Genomic DNA, 17,973 nt, shown 5'->3' on the forward strand with positions numbered 1-17,973 from the left:
GTAGAACACGGGGAGATCACACAAACTCCACTCACTCGCTCTGTAGAACACGGGGAGATCACACAAACTCCACTCACTCACTCTGTAGAACAGGGGGAGATCACACAAACTCCACTCACTCGCTCTGTAGAACAGGGGGAGATCATACAAACTGCACTCTGTAGAACAGGGGGAGATCATACAAACTGCACTCTGTAGAACACGGGGAGATCATACAAACCCCACTCACTCTGTAGAACACGGGGAGATCATACAAACTCCACTCGCTCGCTCTGTAGAACACGGGGAGATCACACAAACTCCACTCACTCACTGTGTAGAACAGGGGGAGATCACACAAACTCCACTCACTCACTCTATAGAACAGGGGGAGATCACACAAACTCCACTCACTCACTCTGTAGAACAGGGGGAGATCACACAAACTCCACTCACTCGCTCTGTAGAACAGGGGGAGATCATACAAACTGCACTCTGTAGAACAGGGGGAGATCATACAAACTGCACTCTGTAGAACACGGGGAGATCATACAAACCCCACTCACTGTGTAGAACAGGGGGAGATCACACAAACTCCACTCCCTCACTCTGTAGAACACGGGGAGATCACACAAACTCCACTCACTCATCATCTCAACTCGCAAAACCCATCCATCCAGTTCACCATGGAAGTGGAGGTTGATAGGACTCTCCCATTTCCTGATATTTTGCTTGGGTGCGACCGAAACGGTAAAATAACACACAGCGTTTACCGAATGCAGTCACACCATCACCCCGCAGGAAATCCTCTCTCATCAAGACGCTCGTACATCGGGCAAACAAAGTGTCAGGTGGTGAAAGTCTGTGGAGTGAGTGGGTGAAAGTCTGAGGAGTGAGATTAAACACGTTAAAGAAGCGCTGCAATTGAACGGTTACAATGATGCACAAATCAACAAGACGCTGAATGGCAAAACCCAATCAAATAGCACAAGCGTTGAAACCTGATAAAGCAATTACAACGATTAAAATACCGTACATTGCGGGAGTAACTGATAAACTAGCCACATTTTAAAAAAAAAACCCATCGGAGTGAGACTTAGCATGGTACATAAAATACAAAAACTAATATCTGGTACTACATATGTATTACAGAAGCTATAAACAGAAGGTGTGTACCGGATTAATTGCTCCTGCGGAAAATGCTGTGTTGGTCAGGCGGGACAAATGATCAGCGCGAGACTAAACGAACACCAAAGGAATATTAAATACTCCCAAACACAGCTGTCGGTGAGTGGCAGAACACGCGTGCCAACGAGGACACCCAATTGATTTTGATAATATAGAAGTTTTGTGCAAAACAGATTACTAGTGGCCAAGACTAATTAGATAATCTATTGAAATTGAGAGAAATAACAATTGTGTAAACCGTTGTGGCAGCTGCAGGCGTAGTGCTGCTTTGAAACGGAGTATCAAGTGATTCTACCGCTCTGCTTAGCTGCATGCCAAAATCTCGTGGTGATTTACTGTGAGCAGCCAATGACAGGACGGACAGTCCCCGGTTATGGAAGGGGGGGTTAGGTTCCCAGGGACGATCCGAATTTTCCGTATGTCGGAAACTGAACAATTTACCCCCAGAATCAAGATGAGATCCCCATTTGCCTGAATCCTCGTGTAGCTCGATTGAGGCGTGAGGCTGCCCCCCGGCCTTACGCCTCCTCCCTCCCTCCACGGTATTTATCCGCAACCCCCCCCACCCTGCCCCGCGCCGCACGACTTGCCGCGCGTTGAAATTGTTTTGACGCCGTTTACGGGAGCATTTCCGCCGGGTGGGATTTCCCGTGAGTCGCGTCTTCCGCAACCCGGGGACTGTCCGTCTTGCGATTTTATTACTTTTACACCCAAATACGTCAGGATGTGCATGCATGGTGTGCGTGCATCACGCACGCGCATTGTGCATGCACATTATGTTTAACACGTAGGCTTTCGCGACCAATATTTTTCATGAAGGGATATCATACAAACTCCACTCACTCTGTCGAACAGGGGGAGATCATACAAACTCCACTCACTGTAGAACAGGGGGAGATCACACAAACTCCACTCACTCACTCTGTAGAACAGGGGGAGATCACACAAACTCCACTCACTCTGTAGAACAGGGGGAGATCACACAAACTCCACTCACTCACTCTGTAGAACAGGGGGAGATCATACAAACTCCACTCACTCTGTAGAACAGGGGGAGATCACACAAACAAACTCCACTCACTCACTGTGTAGAACAGGGGGCGATCACCCAAACTCCACTCACGCACTCTGTAGAACAGGGGGAGATCACACAAACGCCACTCACTCACTGTGTAGAACAGGGGGAGATCACACAAACTCCACTCACTCACTGTGTAGAACAGGGGGAGATCACACAAACTCCACTCACGCACTCTGTAGAACAGGGGGAGATCACACAAACTCCACTCACTCACTCTGTAGAACAGGGGGAGATCACACAAACGCCACTCACTCACTGTGTAGAACAGGGGGAGATCACACAAACGCCACTCACTCACTGTGTAGAACAGGGGGAGATCACACAAACGCCACTCACTCACTGTGTAGAACAGGGGGAGATCACACAAACTCCACTCACTCACTGTGTAGAACAGGGGGCGATCACCCAAACTCCACTCACGCACTCTGTAGAACAGGGGGAGATCACACAAACGCCACTCACTCACTGTGTAGAACAGGGGGAGATCACACAAACTCCACTCACTCACTGTGTAGAACAGGGGGAGATCACACAAACGCCACTCACTCACTGTGTAGAACAGGGGGAGATCACACAAACGCCACTCACTCACTGTGTAGAACAGGGGGAGATCACACAAACTCCACTCACTCACTGTGTAGAACAGGGGGAGATCACACAAACTACACTCACTCACTCTGTAGAACAGGGGGAGATCACACAAACTACACTCACTCACTCTGTAGAACAGGGGGAGATCACACAAACTCCACTCACTCTGTAGAACAGGGGGAGATCACACAAACTCCACTCACTCTGCAGAACAGGGGGAGATCACACAAACTCCACTCACTCACTCTGTAGAACAGGGGGAGATCACACAAACTCCACTCACTCACTCTATAGAACAGGGGGAGATCACACAAACTCCACTCACTCACTGTGTAGAACAGGGGGAGATCACACAAACTACACTCACTCACTCTGTAGAACAGGGGGAGATCATACAAACTCCACTCACTGTAGAACAGGGGGAGATCATACAAACTCCACTCACTCTGCAGAACAGGGGGAGATCACACAAACTCCACTCACTCTGTAGAACAGGGGGAGATCACACAAACTTCACTCACTCACTCTGTAGAACAGGGGGAGATCACACAAACTCCACTCACTCACCGTGTAGAACAGGGGGAGATCACACAAACTCCACTCACTCACTGTGTAGAACAGGGGGAGATCACACAAACTCCACTCACTCACTCTATAGAACAGGGGGAGATCACACAAATTACACTCACTCACTCTGTAGAACAGGGGGAGATCACACAAACTCCACTCACTGTGTAGAACAGGGGGAGATCGTACAAACGGGTCTGAAATCAAACCCAGGCGCGGTACTTGCTGTGAGGCACAAGCGTCATCATCGCAGGGCCACCGCCCAGCGGTTGGGAGACTCTACACGGGGATGCACAGATACCCAGCCTGGTGGTTGGTAGCGGTGGTGATGGTGGTGGTGATGGTGGTGGTGGTTGGTAGCGGTGGTGGTGTTGGCAATGGTGGTGGTGGTGGTCTGCGGGTACTGGAGTGTGTGAATCTCTGCTGTAGCGTCTTAGTCTCGGGGGAGATTCGCTGGGACTGCCCTCGGCAGACTCGGCCCTCAACGGAGTGAGCCGGTGTGTTCAGCACCAGACTCCCGCTGGGAGACGGAGGTGAACCCGGCAGAGGTCCCGAGTTCGATTCCCGGTCCTGGGGCCTCCGCTTGGTCGACGTGGCTATAAACGAGCGCCTGGTGCGGGCTCTGGTCAACATTGCCACTAGGGGGGGGGGGGGGGAGACAAAGGTGGCTGGGAGGCCGGGCCTGATGCAGGCTTCCCTAACCCCCTCTTGTGAGCTGTGCCGGCCTTCATAGGCGCTGCTCGCTGTAACAGCACTTGCCCCACGAGTCTGTGTAGGCTACACGGGGGACCTGTGTGTGTGGTCGCTGCCCACCAAACCCCCTCTGTTAGCCCTGCCGGCCTTCACAGGCGCCGCTGCAGCACTTGCCCACCAATAGTCTGTGCCAAGGCTACACGGGGGACCTTTGTCTGTTGTGCGTGCGGTCTTTGCCCGGCAGTCCCTGGATGGCCGCAGCATCACCGTGGAGCAAGCCACCGGCCGCCCCACCGACTGGGCCGGTAACGGCGGCGGCAGCGGCGGCGGCGGTTACAGCGGAGGAGGCGGCGGCGGTTACAGCGGAGGCGGCGGCGGATACGGAGGTGGCGGTGGCGGATACGGGGGAGGAGGCGGCGGATACGGGGGAGGAGGTGGCGGATACGGGGACTACAGCCGCTCCCGTGGCAGCAGTGGCGGCGGCGGTGGATACCGGCGCGGAGGAGGGGACGACGATCGCAGCCAGGGTGAGTTGTGGCACGTGGGGGTGGTGACGCGTGGGGGGTGGTGACGCGTGGGGGGGGTGACGCGTGGGGGGTGGTGACGCGTGGGGGGTGGTGACGCGTGGGGGGTGGTGACGCGTGGGGGGTGGTGACGCGTGGGGGGGGGGCGACGCGTGGGGGGGGGCGACGCGTGGGGCCGGATGGTTAACGACGAGTCTGGGTTTCTGTGAGACTCTGCGTGAGTCTGGACGTTTGCGCGAGTGAGTCCGTGGGTGATTCGGTGAGTGGGTGAGCGATTGATACTGTGAGCTAACGAGTGAGTGAGCGAGCGAGCAAGTGAGTAGGTGGGGAACGAGCGACTGGGTGAGTCGGCGAGCAGGCAGGCAGGCGGGCGAGCGAGCTCACGAGTGGGCAAGCAGATGAGCGAGGCCCGCCCCCTTGCCGCGCTGGAGAAGCTCGTGCGAGATGCAAAGAGCGATGCCGTCTGCAGCTTAGCCGCTCGTGTGGGCCGAAGTTCCCGCTGCCGGGGTTCACCCGTGGCGGCGGCGGGGTCAAGGGGCGGCGGGGTCAAGGGGCGGCGGAGTCAAGGGGCGGCGGGGTCAAGGGCGACCCAACGGAGACCTCGGCGACGGAGCGGGCGGAAGATGACGTCAACGTGACGACAGTTGTGGAGGCCACAGAAGGGGGAGGTCGCCAGTCCGTCGTGGCCTCCGTGCCGCTGGAGCCTGATCCCTCCTCTCTCGTCATCGGACCGTGCGGGTTGGCGGCTGCCCGTGCGTCAGTCTCCCCCCACGTATGGAGACAACAGAAAAAAAAACGATGTTTACCCCCTTTGTGGCAATGAGACGGCAGGTGTGCTGAGATGTTCAAACAGCAAACGGAGTCGAGTTACTGCGTGTTCACCACACACAGTCCTTGCGGTGAACGTGCAAACAACTAAACGTGCTCCGGTAATATCTGGGCGTTGTCCTTGAAACTGTTTGGCCTGCACCAGAGACGGCAGCCTTCTTCAGGGCCTGGTCTCACCACCACCGCCACCACCACCAGCCACCGCCACCACCACCCACCCACCACCATCGCCACCACCACCACCCACCACTACTTTGGTCGGACCAGAGAACAACGGAAGGTTTCGCTGATTAAGAACGGAATCGTCGGCCACCACTCCGGACTCTCCGTGGACATCAACGACCGCCTCGTGACCGTCCGTCCGAGGCTTGCGAACAACCAAATGGCCGCGCTTGTCCTGTCCACCGCCGGGAACAAATACTTTTACCCGCATCCCGGCAAACGGACTCCTACCCCGTCAGAAGAAACCCTCCCAGAATCGCACGACGTGCGGCCCGTGCAGAGGCACGACAGACGGTGCTGTTCACGGTACGGCGAGCTCAAGCGACATGCCGGGAACAAACGCAAACCGGTTTTACACGCGCCTCTTTGTCCACCCTTGACAAAGAGCCTCCGACTCTGTGAACCGTCACGCCCCCCCCCCTCCGGCTGATTCTGTCAAAAAACGATTGATCGCCCCCGGGCAAGTTGACGAGGGCCACCGCCACTGCTGCGTGACGCGGTGCTCGGCAGCAGCGGTGCGGTAAACGGAAACCCTTGGGAGGTGGATACCTGGGGCGGCGGGGTGGGTGGGTGGGTGGCTGGGTGGGTGGGTGGGTGGCTGGCTGGGTGGGTGGGTGGGTGGCTGGCTGGGTGGGTGGGTGGGTGGCTGGGTGGGTGGGTGGGTGGCTGGCTGGGTGGGTGGGTGGGTGGGTGGATGGCTGGCTGGGTGGGTGGGTGGATGGCTGGCTGGGTGGGTTGGTGGCTGGCTGGGTGGGTGGCTGCGTGGGTGGGTGGCTGGCTGCGTGGGTGGGTGGCTGGCTGGGTGGGTGGCTGGCTGGGTGGGTGGCTGGCTGGGTGGGTGGCTGGCTGGGTGGGTGGCTGGCTGGGTGGGTTGGTGGCTGGCTGGGTGGGTGGCTGGCTGGGTGGGTGGCTGGCTGGGTGGGTGGGTGGATGGCTGGCTGGGTGGGTTGGTGGCTGGCTGGGTGGGTGGCTGGCTGGGTGGGTGGCTGGCTGGGTGGGTGGCTGGCTGGGTGGGTGGCTGGCTGGGTGGGTGGGTGGCTGGCTGGGTGGGTTGGTGGGTGGCTGGGTGGGTTGGTGGGTGGCTGCGTGGGTGGGTGGCTGGGTGGGTGGGTGGCTGGCTGGGTGGGTGGGTGGCTGCGTGGGTGGGTGGGTGGGTGGCTGGGTGGGTGGGTGGCTGGGTGGGTGGCTGGGTGGCTGGGTGGGTGGGTGGCTGGGTGGGTGGCTGGGTGGGTGGCTGGGTGGGTGGCTGGGTGGGTGGCTGGGTGGGTGGCTGGGTGGGTGGCTGGGTGGGTGGCTGGGTGGGTGGCTGGGTGAGGTTGAACAGGGCTGCGTCATTGCGCCCACCTCGCAAAGCCAATCCTCCACCTCGCAGGCAAAAGAAAATCTGCCTCGGGGGAGTCCAAATTCCTGTCCAGAACAGACGGGGAAAGAATCTTCTCCCCCGACAGAGTCATGGCACAAAGAGCAAAGTCTCCACCACTGCCGTCGTGGGGCTCCTCCGGGCATGCCGATGACAATGCCATCGCTGCCCGCTCGGAGGAAGAGCCGCAGTGCATCCTGGATGCCTTCGCAAAGGCATCGCAAGCTCCTGTGTATGGCAACACCGTCAACCCCCTTATCATCGGTGCCCTACCTTATTAGAGACCATCTCAGACCTTATTGGTCACCCCGTGGCCCTTATAAGTTCAAGTTCATTTATTAGGTATAGCCCTGTGAGCCATTCGGCTCTTGAATCGGGTGCAACCGCAACAAACAAAAAAACATGAACAAGAAAACATCTTAAAGTGTCTGTACAAACAAAAAAATCCAAGAAAAGACAGCAAAATATTGCAGAAAAAGCACCGTACACCAACACTGTGTGCAAAAATCCCAGTGGGATGCAAGTCAAAAAACAACAACCACAAGACAACCTAGATTAAGGCCATCAGCCTAACTCTGTACAACAACAAACAAACATGGCCAAACCGAAAAACTTTTCAAAAATCACCAAAATAAAGCCATATGAATCTCAACGTAGATCCCATCTCAAGGAGAGAAACACAAACAAATAGACAAATTATTTTATTTTGCCCGTATTGAAACGGCTGTACGCCGTATGGACCTGAGAACTCAAATTCCCTTTTACAAGAATACAGGGAACACCGTGTGGGTTGGCACGGTGTGATTCCACATTGGAGTCTATGGGAGACTTCAACATTGGAGTCTATGGGAGACTTCAACATTGAAGTCTATGGGAGACTTTAACATTGGAGTCTATGGGAGACTTCAACATTGGAGTCTATGGGAGACTTCAACATTGAAGTCTATGGGAGACTTTAACATTGGAGTCTATGGGAGACTTCAACATTGGAGTCTATGGGAGACTTCAACATTGGAGTCTTTGGGAGACTTTAACATTGGAGTCTATGGGAGACTTCAACATTGGAGTCTATGGGAGACTTCAACATTGGAGTCTATGGGAGACTTTAACATTGAAGTCTATGGGAGACTTTAACATTGGAGTCTATGGATAGATACTTTAACAATGGAGTCTATGGGTAGATACTTTAACATTGGAGTCTATGGGTAGATACTTTAATATTGGAGTCTATGGGTAGATACTTTAACATTGGAGTCTATGGGTAGATACTTTAACATTGGAGTCTATGGGTAGATACTTTAACATTGAAGGCTATGGGAGACTTTGACATTGGAGTCTATGGGTAGAGACTTTAACATTGGAGTCTATGGGAGACTTTAACATTGGAGTCTATGGGAGACTTGAACATTGGAGTCTATGGGATACTTTAACATTGGAGTCTATGGGAGACTTTAACATTGGAGTCTATGGGTAGATACTTTAACATTGGAGTCTATGGGAGACTTTAATGGCTGTACGCCGTATGGACCTGAAAACTCAAATTTCCCCGTACCAGAATGTGGCGTTGCGCCGTGTGGGTTGTGAATAAAGATGCAAATCCTCCGCCAGCCACCACCACCTGACGACACAACGCCGGCCCCAGCGATGCGCTCTTGACGACGGCCCGCCTACCCTCGCCCGCCTACCCTCGGCGGCCGTCTGTCGTCCACCCCCCCCCCTAAAGCCGACATCGCCGCGGGAACGCACCGCCACCACCACCCCCACCGCCCCCAACACCACCCCCACCACCCTCACCACCGACACCGACACCGACACGCCGCCTCTGGTGGAGCCGTTGCGGGCGGAGCCTTCGCCCGAGCGAGGACAAGGAGCCCTTCGGAGATGGCGGCGACGTGCCCAGGTCAACACAAATAGAACCCGGACCACGTGCGGGAGGGGGCACGCTTTGGGGCCCCCCGACCCCCCTCCATGGAGTCGCGACGGCGGCGACGAAGAAGAACAAGAAACCTAGCAGTAAGAAGAAGGCCCCTCGCACAAAGTGGCGACGATCGCTCGGGAAGAGGGGGGGGGGCACGCCGGCGGTCCTGGAGGTGGGCGGGGGGGGCGGACATCGCCGGCATTGCCGACGCCGCCGGCCTCGGATGGGAGCGGCCGCCTCGTCAGGTGCCCCAACTCGGCCCCCACCCCCTCCCCCCGCGGTGCTCCCAGCTGAGACGCAGGACGACAGCGGCTGCCCCCCCCTCCCCCTCACGGAGAACAGAAGAAGCGGCCGCTCGCAAGGACGACGTGGACGTGGCGGTGAGCGTCGTCAAGATCAAGAAGCGGCCGCATCGGCACCACCGCGCAGACCGGGGGGGGGGGGGGGGAGGGAAGCACCCCGTGGGGGAAGACCGTCCCCTGTGGGGGGGTGGGGAGTGGTGGTTGCCACGCTCCCGACGGCAAATCGATGTTTGCCGTGCCGTGCCGCGGAGGACGATCGGCAAGGAGAGAGGCTCGCCGGCAAGAAGTCGCCCGGCCGTCACTGCGTCCCTCCCCCCCCCCCCCACCCCCCCCCCCCTTGCCCACACAGCCGCAGCATCTACACGGGGCCCAGCAAGGAGCAGAGCTGCGGTCGCCACCAGAGCGATCGGCCACGGCGACGGTGGCGGTGGACAAGCGAGTGGGCGGGCGAGTGGGCGGGCGAGTAAGTGTCGTCTCACCCCACCCACCACCCTAGGCTGGAGCCGTGGCAAGCGGAGTTCGTCCGGCTACGGGGAGGGGAGCCCCCCAGCGAAACGCTCGGCAGACGACAGCTCCCGCTCCTCCTCCTCCTACAGGGGAGACGGTGAGTGGCACACGCACGGGGGGAGAGAGAGAGAGAGTGGGTGGGTGACACAGAGAGAGTGGGTGGGTGGGTGGCATGGAGAGAGAGAGTGGGTGGGTGGGTGGCACGGAGAGAGAGAGTGGGTGGGTTGCACAGAGAGAGAGAGAGAGAGGGTGGGTGGGTGGGTGACACAGAGAGTGGGTGGGTGGGTGGCACGGAGAGAGAGAGTGGGTGGGTGGGTGGCACAGAGAGAGTGGGTGGGTGGGTGACACAGAGAGAGTGGGTGGGTGGGTGGGTGGCACGGAGAGAGTGGGTGGGTGGGTTGCACAGAGAGAGTGGGTGGGTGGGTGGCACGGAGAGAGTGGGTGGGTGGGTGGCACGGAGAGAGAGAGAGAGGGTGGGTGGGTGGCACGGAGAGTGGGTGGGTGGGTGGCACGGAGAGAGAGAGTGGGTGGGTGGGTGGCACGGAGAGAGTGGGTGGGTGGGTGGCACAGAGAGAGTGGGTGGGTGGGTGGGTGGCACGGAGAGAGTGGGTGGGTGGGTGGGTGGCACAGAGAGAGTGGGTGGGTGGGTGGCACAGAGAGAGTGGGTGGGTGGGTGGCACAGAGAGAGTGGGTGGGTGGGTGGCACAGAGAGAGTGGGTGGGTGGGTGGCACAGAGAGAGTGGGTGGGTGGGTGGCACGGAGAGAGTGGGTGGGTGGGTGGCACAGAGAGAGTGGGTGGGTGGGTGGCACAGAGAGTGTGGGTGGGTGGGTGGCACAGAGAGAGTGGGTGGGTGGGTGGGTGGCACAGAGAGAGTGGGTGGGTGGGTGGCACGGAGAGAGTGGGTGGGTGGGTGGGTGGCACGGAGAGAGTGGGTGGGTGGGTGGCACGGAGAGAGAGAGTGGGTGGGTTGCACAGAGAGAGAGAGAGAGAGGGTGGGTGGGTGACACAGAGTGGGTGGGTGGGTGACACAGAGAGAGTGGGTGGGTGGGTGGGTGGCACGGAGAGAGTGGGTGGGTGGGTTGCACAGAGAGAGTGGGTGGGTGGGTTGCACAGAGAGAGTGGGTGGGTGGGTTGCACAGAGAGAGTGGGTGGGTGGGTGGCACAGAGAGAGTGGGTGGGTGGGTGGGTGGCACGGAGAGAGTGTGGGTGGGTGGGTGGCACAGAGAGAGTGGGTGGGTGGGTGACACAGAGAGAGTGGGTGGGTGGGTGGCACAGAGAGAGTGGGTGGGTGGGTGGGTGGCACGGAGAGAGTGGGTGGGTGGGTGGCACGGAGAGAGAGAGTGGGTGGGTGGGTGGCACGGAGAGAGTGTGGGTGGGTGGGTGGGTGGGTGGCACGGAGAGAGAGAGGGTGGGTGGGTGGGTGACACAGAGAGTGGGTGGGTGGGTGGGTGGGTGGGTGGCACAGAGAGAGTGGGTGGGTGGGTTGCACAGAGAGAGAGAGAGAGAGAGTGGGTGGGTGGGTGGCACGGAGAGAGTGTGGGTGGGTGGGTGGGTGGCACGGAGAGAGAGAGGGTGGGTGGGTGGGTGACACAGAGAGTGGGTGGGTGGGTGGGTGGCACAGAGAGAGTGGGTGGGTGGGTGGGTGACACAGAGAGTGGGTGGGTGGGTGGCACGGAGAGAGTGTGGGTGGGTGGGTGGGTGGCACAGAGAGAGTGGGTGGGTGGGTGGCACAGAGAGTGGGTGGGTGGGTGGCACAGAGAGAGTGGGTGGGTGGGTGGCACAGAGAGAGAGTGGGTGGGTGGGTTGCACAGAGAGAGTGGGTGGGTGGGTGGCACAGAGAGAGTGGGTGGGTGGGTTGCACAGAGAGAGTGGGTGGGTGGGTGGCACAGAGAGAGTGGGTGGGTGGGTGGCACAGAGAGAGTGGGTGGGTGGGTTGCACAGAGAGAGTGGGTGGGTGGGTGGCACAGAGAGAGTGGGTGGGTGGGTTGCACAGAGAGAGTGGGTGGGTGGGTGGCACGGAGAGAGAGTGGGTGGGTGGGTGGCACAGAGAGAGTGGGTGGGTTGCACAGAGAGAGTGGGTGGGTGGGTGGCACAGAGAGAGTGGGTGGGTGACACAGAGAGAGAGAGAGTGTGGGTGGGTGGGTGGCACAGAGAGAGTGAGTGTGGGTGGGTGGGTGGCACAGAGAGAGAGAGTGTGGGTGGGTGGGTGGCACAGAGAGAGTGGGTGGGTGGGTGACACAGAGAGAGTGGGTGGGTGGGTGACACAGAGAGAGTGGGTGGGTGGGTGACACAGAGAGAGTGGGTGGGTGGGTGACACAGAGAGAGTGGGTGGGTGGCACAGAAAGAGAGTGGGTGGGTGACACAGAGAGAGTGGGTGGGTGGCACAGAGAGAGTGGGTGGGTGGGTGGCACAGAGAGAGTGGGTGGGTGGGTGACACAGAGAGAGTGGGTGGGTGGGTGACACAGAGAGAGTGGGTGGGTGGGTGACACAGAGAGAGTGGGTGGGTGGGTGACACAGAGAGAGTGGGTGGGTGGCACAGAGAGAGTGGGTGGGTGGGTGACACAGAGAGAGTGGGTGGGTGGGTGACACAGAGAGAGTGGGTGGGTGGGTGACACAGAGAGAGTGGGTGGGTGGGTGACACAGAGAGAGTGGGTGGGTGGCACAGAAAGAGAGTGGGTGGGTGGCACAGAGAGAGTGGGTGGGTGGCACAGAGAGAGTGGGTGGGTGGGTGGCACAGAGAGAGAGAGAGAGTGGGTGGGTGGGTGGCACAGAGAGAGAGAGTGGGTGGGTGGGTGGCACAGAGAGTGTGGGTGGGTGGCACGGAGAGAGAGAGAGTGTGGGTGGGTGGGTGGCACAGAGAGAGAGTGTGGGTGGGTGGGTGGCACAGAGAGAGAGTGTGGGTGGGTGGGTGGCACAGAGAGTGTGGGTGGGTGGGTGGCACAGAGAGTGTGGGTGGGTGGCACGGAGAGAGAGAGAGTGTGGGTGGGTGGCACAGAGAGAGAGTGTGGGTGGGTGGGTGGCACAGAGAGAGAGTGTGGGTGGGTGGCACAGAGAGAGAGTGTGGGTGGGTGGGTGGCACAGAGAGAGAGTGTGGGTGGGTGGGTGGCACAGAGAGAGAGTGTGGGTGGGTGGGTGGCACGGAGAGAGAGAGTGGGTGGGTGGGTGGGTGGCACAGAGAGAGTGGGTGGGTGGGTGGCACAGAGAGTGTGGGTGGGTGGGTGGCACAGAGAGTGTGGGTGGGTGGGTGGCACAGAGAGTGTGGGTGGGTGGGTGGCACAGAGAGTGTGGGTGGGTGGGTGGCACAGAGAGAGTGTGGGTGGGTGGGTGGCACAGAGAGAGAGTGGGTGGGTGGGTGGGTGGCACAGAGAGAGTGGGTGGGTGGCACAGAGAGTGTGGGTGGGTGGCACAGAGAGTGTGGGTGGGTGGGTGGCACAGAGAGTGTGGGTGGGTGGCACGGAGAGAGAGAGAGTGTGGGTGGGTGGGTGGCACAGAGAGAGAGTGTGGGTGGGTGGGTGGGTGGCACAGAGAGAGTGGGTGGGTGGGTGGCACAGAGAGTGTGGGTGGGTGGGTGGCACAGAGAGTGTGGGTGGGTGGGTGGCACAGAGAGAGAGTGTGGGTGGGTGGGTGGCACAGAGAGAGAGTGTGGGTGGGTGGGTGGCACAGAGAGAGAGTGTGGGTGGGTGGGTGGCACAGAGAGAGAGTGTGGGTGGGTGGGTGGCACAGAGAGAGAGTGTGGGTGGGTGGGTGGCACAGAGAGAGAGTGTGGGTGGGTGGGTGGCACAGAGAGAGGGGGTGGGTGGGTGGGTGGCACAGAGAGAGAGGGGGTGGGTGGGTGGCACAGAGAGTGTGGGTGTGTGGGTGGCACAGAGAGAGAGTGACGATGTTATGATGACAATATGACCCCAGAGGTGATGTGATCATGACGATGTGACGCTAGTGGTGGTGGTGATGACGATGTGACGACGATGTAACGACGATGTAACGACGATGTGACGACGATGTGATGATGACGTCATGTGATGATGACGTCATGTGATGATGACGACGATGTGATGACGTCGTGATGATGTCATGTGACCCAGGCTATGAATCCCGTGGCCGGACTCGAGGGTCGTCGTCGTCCTCGTCCCGGGGGGGGAGGGGCCGTGACGGAGGGGGGGGCAGCTACGAACGCAGCAGCCGCAGAGACGGGTACCCCCCCCCACCCCCCCCCACTCGTACCCCCCCCCACCCCCCCCCACTCGTACCCCCCCCCACCCCCCCCCACTCGTACCCCCCCCCACCCCCCCCCACTCGTACCCCACCTCACCAGCACCCCCCTCAACCCCTCATCCCCTGCCCCTCACCATCACCTCACTGCTCACCACCACCACCACCTCACCACCACCACCACCTCACCAGTTCACCACCAGCTCACCGCGTGTGCCTATGTGCCTGTGTGCCTGCGTGCGTGCGTGTGTGTGCGCGCGTGTGTGGGTGTGTGTGTGCGCGCGTGTGTGGGTGTGTGTGTGCGTGTCTGCGTGCATGTGTGTGGCGTGTGTGTGTGCGTGTGCGCGTGTGTGTGTGTGCGCGTGTGTGTGTGCGCATGTGTGTGCGCCTGTGCGTGTGTGCGTGTGCGCGTGTGCGTGTGCGGGTGTGCGTGTGTGCGCGTGTGCGCGTGTGCGTGTGTGGCGTGTGTGTGTGCGCGTGTGTGTGTGCGCGTGTGTGTGTGCGCGTGTGTGTGCGCGTGTGTGCGTGTGGCGTGTGCGTGCGTGCGCGTGTGTGCGCGTGTGTGCGCGTGTGTGCGCGCGTGTGCGCGCGTGCGCGCGTGTGCGTGTGTGTGCGTGTGTGCGTGCGTGTGCGTGCGCGTGCGTGCGCGTGTGTGTGCGCGTGTGCGCGTGTGTGTGCGCGTGTGCGCGTGGTGTGTGTGTGGCATGCGTGTGTGGGAGTGCGTGTGTGTGTGCGTGTGTGTGTGCGTGCGTGTGTGCGTGCGTGTGTGTGTGTGTGTGCGTGTGTGTGTGGTTGCCCTGCCTAGGGAGCGATCGTCGCATGGCCACGGCAGCAGCGGCGGCAGTGCCAAGCGCGCCGCAGGCGACGACTACGACAGCAGCTACAGCAACTTCGGTGGGTGCCTCCACAACCACCACCACAACCACCACTACCACCACAACCACCAGTACCACCACCAACACCACAACCACCAGTACAGCCACAACCACTACAACTACTACCACCACCACTACCACCACCAACACCACAACCACCAACACCACAACCACCACTACAGCCACAACCACTACTACTACCTCCACTACTACTACCACCACCACTAATACCACCACCACCACTGCCACCTCACTTCACTCAGCCCCAAGGTGCACCTAGCCTGGCACAGGTGCTGTGGTGACGTCACCGTCACTTCGTGGCAAATGGCGACTGTTGTGTGTGTGTGTTATATGATGCCTGTATTCACACGCGCGCGTGTGTGTGTGTGTGACTAATTGTGTGTGTGGCTGACTAAATGTGTGTGATTCTCAGCGACTGTCTGTGTGTAACCATCCGTAAGTGACTATCCTGTGTGTGACGATCTGCAGCGGATTGTAAGTGACTGTCAGTGACTGTAAGTGGGGAGTGGTGGTGCAGCGGTTAGCGCTACGAACCCACGCGACCCGGGTTTCGTTCCCGCTCACAGCCACCAACACCACCGGTGACGATTATCTGAACCGGTCCTGGGCCTCCCCTAGGTCGACTCGGCCTCAACTGAGTACCTGGTGTAGTGGTGGTGGTGTAGTAAACATCGCAGCACTGGGGAGACAAAGGCGGCCGGGCGTGGTGCTGGCCACCCACCCCTCTGTGTGTGTCGCAGCGCCGGCAGCCTTCACAGGCGGCGCTGCTGCTGCTCGCTGCTAACAGCACTTGCCCCAGCAGCCCGTGAAGGCTACACGGGGGACCTTTGTCTTGTCAGTGACAAAGTGCCGCCATCGTAGAGACTGTGTTGGGGTTCGATGGCTTCCGTAGAGAGTCGGGAGGTTGTCACGTGAATGTGCCAATTTGTTACTAATACAGCGCCGGTGTGGTGTGTAGAGTAGTGTGTGTAGTGTCGTGTAGAGTGTAGTGTATAGTGTGTGTCGTGTAGAGTGTGTGTAGTGTAGAGTGTGTGTAGTGTCGTGTAGAGTGTAGTGTATAGTGTGTGTCGTGTAGAGTGTGTGTAGTGTCGTGTGTGTAGTGTAGTGTGTGCAGTGTAGAGTGTAGTGTGTAGTGTATGTATAGTGCAGTGTATAGTGTGTGTAGTGTAGTGTGTGCAGTGTAGTGTGTGCATTGTAGTGTGTGTAGTGTAGTCTACTAGTACAGCACCACACCGGTTGGCTGCGTGTTGGAGAGCAAATCCACAACATTTGCGGTGCCGAGTGCGACGATTCGCCGGTAATTGCAGCCGACATCATCAGTCAGACAGCAGCCGTGGAGACCTCCTCCTCCTCCTGTTGCGCTCCTTGAGCAGAGGGGGTGGAAGCAGATACAGTGTACATGGCCCTGGGTGTCCACTGCCGGCTTGGGTTGCATTGTGATCACCGTACATAGTGCCTGCGCATTGCCCTTGTACCTGCTGTCGCGATGCGTGACTGTGTGTGTGCACTGAAATAGCTGTGACGCAGTGACTGTGTGTCAGTGACTGTGTCAGTGACTGTGTCAGTGACTGTGTCAGTGACTGTGTGTCAGTGACTGTGTGTCAGTGACTGTGTGTCAGTACTCGGTGACTGAGTGACTAAGTGACTGAGTGACCAAGTGACCGAGTGACCTATTGACTGTGTAAGTGACTGAGTGACTGAGTGAGTGACTGAGTGACTGACTGACTGTGTAAGTGACTGAGTAAGGGACTAAGTGAGTGACTGAGTGACTAAGTGACTGAGTGACTGAGTGACTAAGTGACTGAGTGACTAAGTGACTGTGTAAGTGACTGTGTAAGGGACTAAGTGACTGTGTAAGTGATTGTGTAAGTGACTGAGTGACTAAGTGACTAAGTGACTAAGTGACTAAGTGACTGAGTGACTAAGTGACTGTGTAAGTGACTGTGTAAGGGACTAAGTGACTGTGTAAGTGACTGTGTAAGTGACTGAGTGACTAAGTGACTAAGTGACTAAGTGACTAAGTGACTGAGTGACTGAGTGACTGAGTGACCAAGTAACTGACTGAGTGACTGACTGACTATGTAAGTGACTGACTGTGTAAGTGACTAAGTGACTGGCTGTGTGTCTGCCTGTGCCTGTAGCTGGGTCTGCAGAGGTCGACCCAATAGTCAAGGTAGTCGAGATCCAGGGTGAGTGTGTGTCTGCATGTGTGTCTGTGTGTGTGGGTGTCTGCGTGCGTGTCTGTGTGCGTGTCTGTGTACGGTGTCTGTGCGTGCGTGTCTGTGTGCGTGCGTGTCTGTGTGCGTGCGTGTCTGTGTGCGTGTCTGTGTGCGTGCGTGTCTGTGTGCGTGCGTGTCTGCGTGCGTGCGTGTCTGTGTACGGTGTCTGTGTACGGTGTCTGCGTGTGTGTCTGCGTGTGTGTCTGCGTGCGTGTCTGCGTGCGTGTCTGCGTGCGTGTGTCTGCGTGTGTGTGTGCATGCCTGTGTGCGTGTCAGTGTCTGCGTGCGTCTCTGTGTGTATCGGCGTGTCTGTGCGTGCGCGTGTCTGCGCGTATGTCTGTGCGTGTGTGTCTTGTGTGTGTGTTTGCGCGTGTGTGATTGGGTATCTGTGCGTGTGTACACGTGCGTGTGTACACGTGCGTGTGTACACGTGCGTGTGTACACGTGCGTGTGTACACGTGCGTGTGAACACGTGCGTGTGTACACGTGCGTGTGTACACGTGCGTGTGTACACGTGCGTGTGTACACGTGCGTGTGAACACGTGCGTGTGTACACGTGCGTGTGTACACGTGCGTGTGTACACGTGCGTGTGTACACGTGCGTGTGTACACGTGCGTGTGTACACGTGCGTGTGAACACGTGTGTGGGGAGCGGTGGCACAGAGGTTAGCGCTACGAACCCGGCAATCCGAGTTCAGTTCACGGTCACCACCACCGGTGACGATTAATGATCTGAAACCGGTCCTGGCCCTCCCCTAGGTCGACTCAGCCTCAAATGAGTACCTGGTGTAGTGGTGGTGTAGTGGTGGTGGTGTTGGGGCCACCCACCCCCTCTGTGTGTGCCACAGTGCCGGCAGCCTTCACAGACGCTCACAGCACTTGCCCCAA

At 58.6% G+C, this 17,973-nt stretch overlaps 1 protein-coding gene across 2 annotated transcripts in view; it reads left to right on the plus strand.

Moving 5' to 3' along the window:
- Positions 1 to 17,973, plus strand: part of LOC144952220 (uncharacterized) — a 52,252-nt gene that overhangs the window by 31,735 nt on the left and 2,544 nt on the right. The window contains exons 4-8 of one of the 2 annotated variants that reach the window (XM_078882631.1): positions 4,344 to 4,626; positions 9,750 to 9,857; positions 13,844 to 13,952; positions 14,776 to 14,864; positions 17,008 to 17,055. In XM_078882631.1, the coding sequence (XP_078738757.1) occupies positions 4,344 to 4,626; positions 9,750 to 9,857; positions 13,844 to 13,952; positions 14,776 to 14,864; positions 17,008 to 17,055 (637 nt within the window). The remainder of the gene's footprint in view (positions 1 to 4,343; positions 4,627 to 9,749; positions 9,858 to 13,843; positions 13,953 to 14,775; positions 14,865 to 17,007; positions 17,056 to 17,973) is intronic. The other variant, XM_078882632.1, reaches the window with a different exon arrangement.

Source organism: Lampetra fluviatilis, chromosome 66 (genome assembly GCF_964198595.1).
Source record: "Lampetra fluviatilis chromosome 66, kcLamFluv1.1, whole genome shotgun sequence".
In the NCBI taxonomy this organism is placed as follows: domain Eukaryota; kingdom Metazoa; phylum Chordata; class Hyperoartia; order Petromyzontiformes; family Petromyzontidae; genus Lampetra; species Lampetra fluviatilis.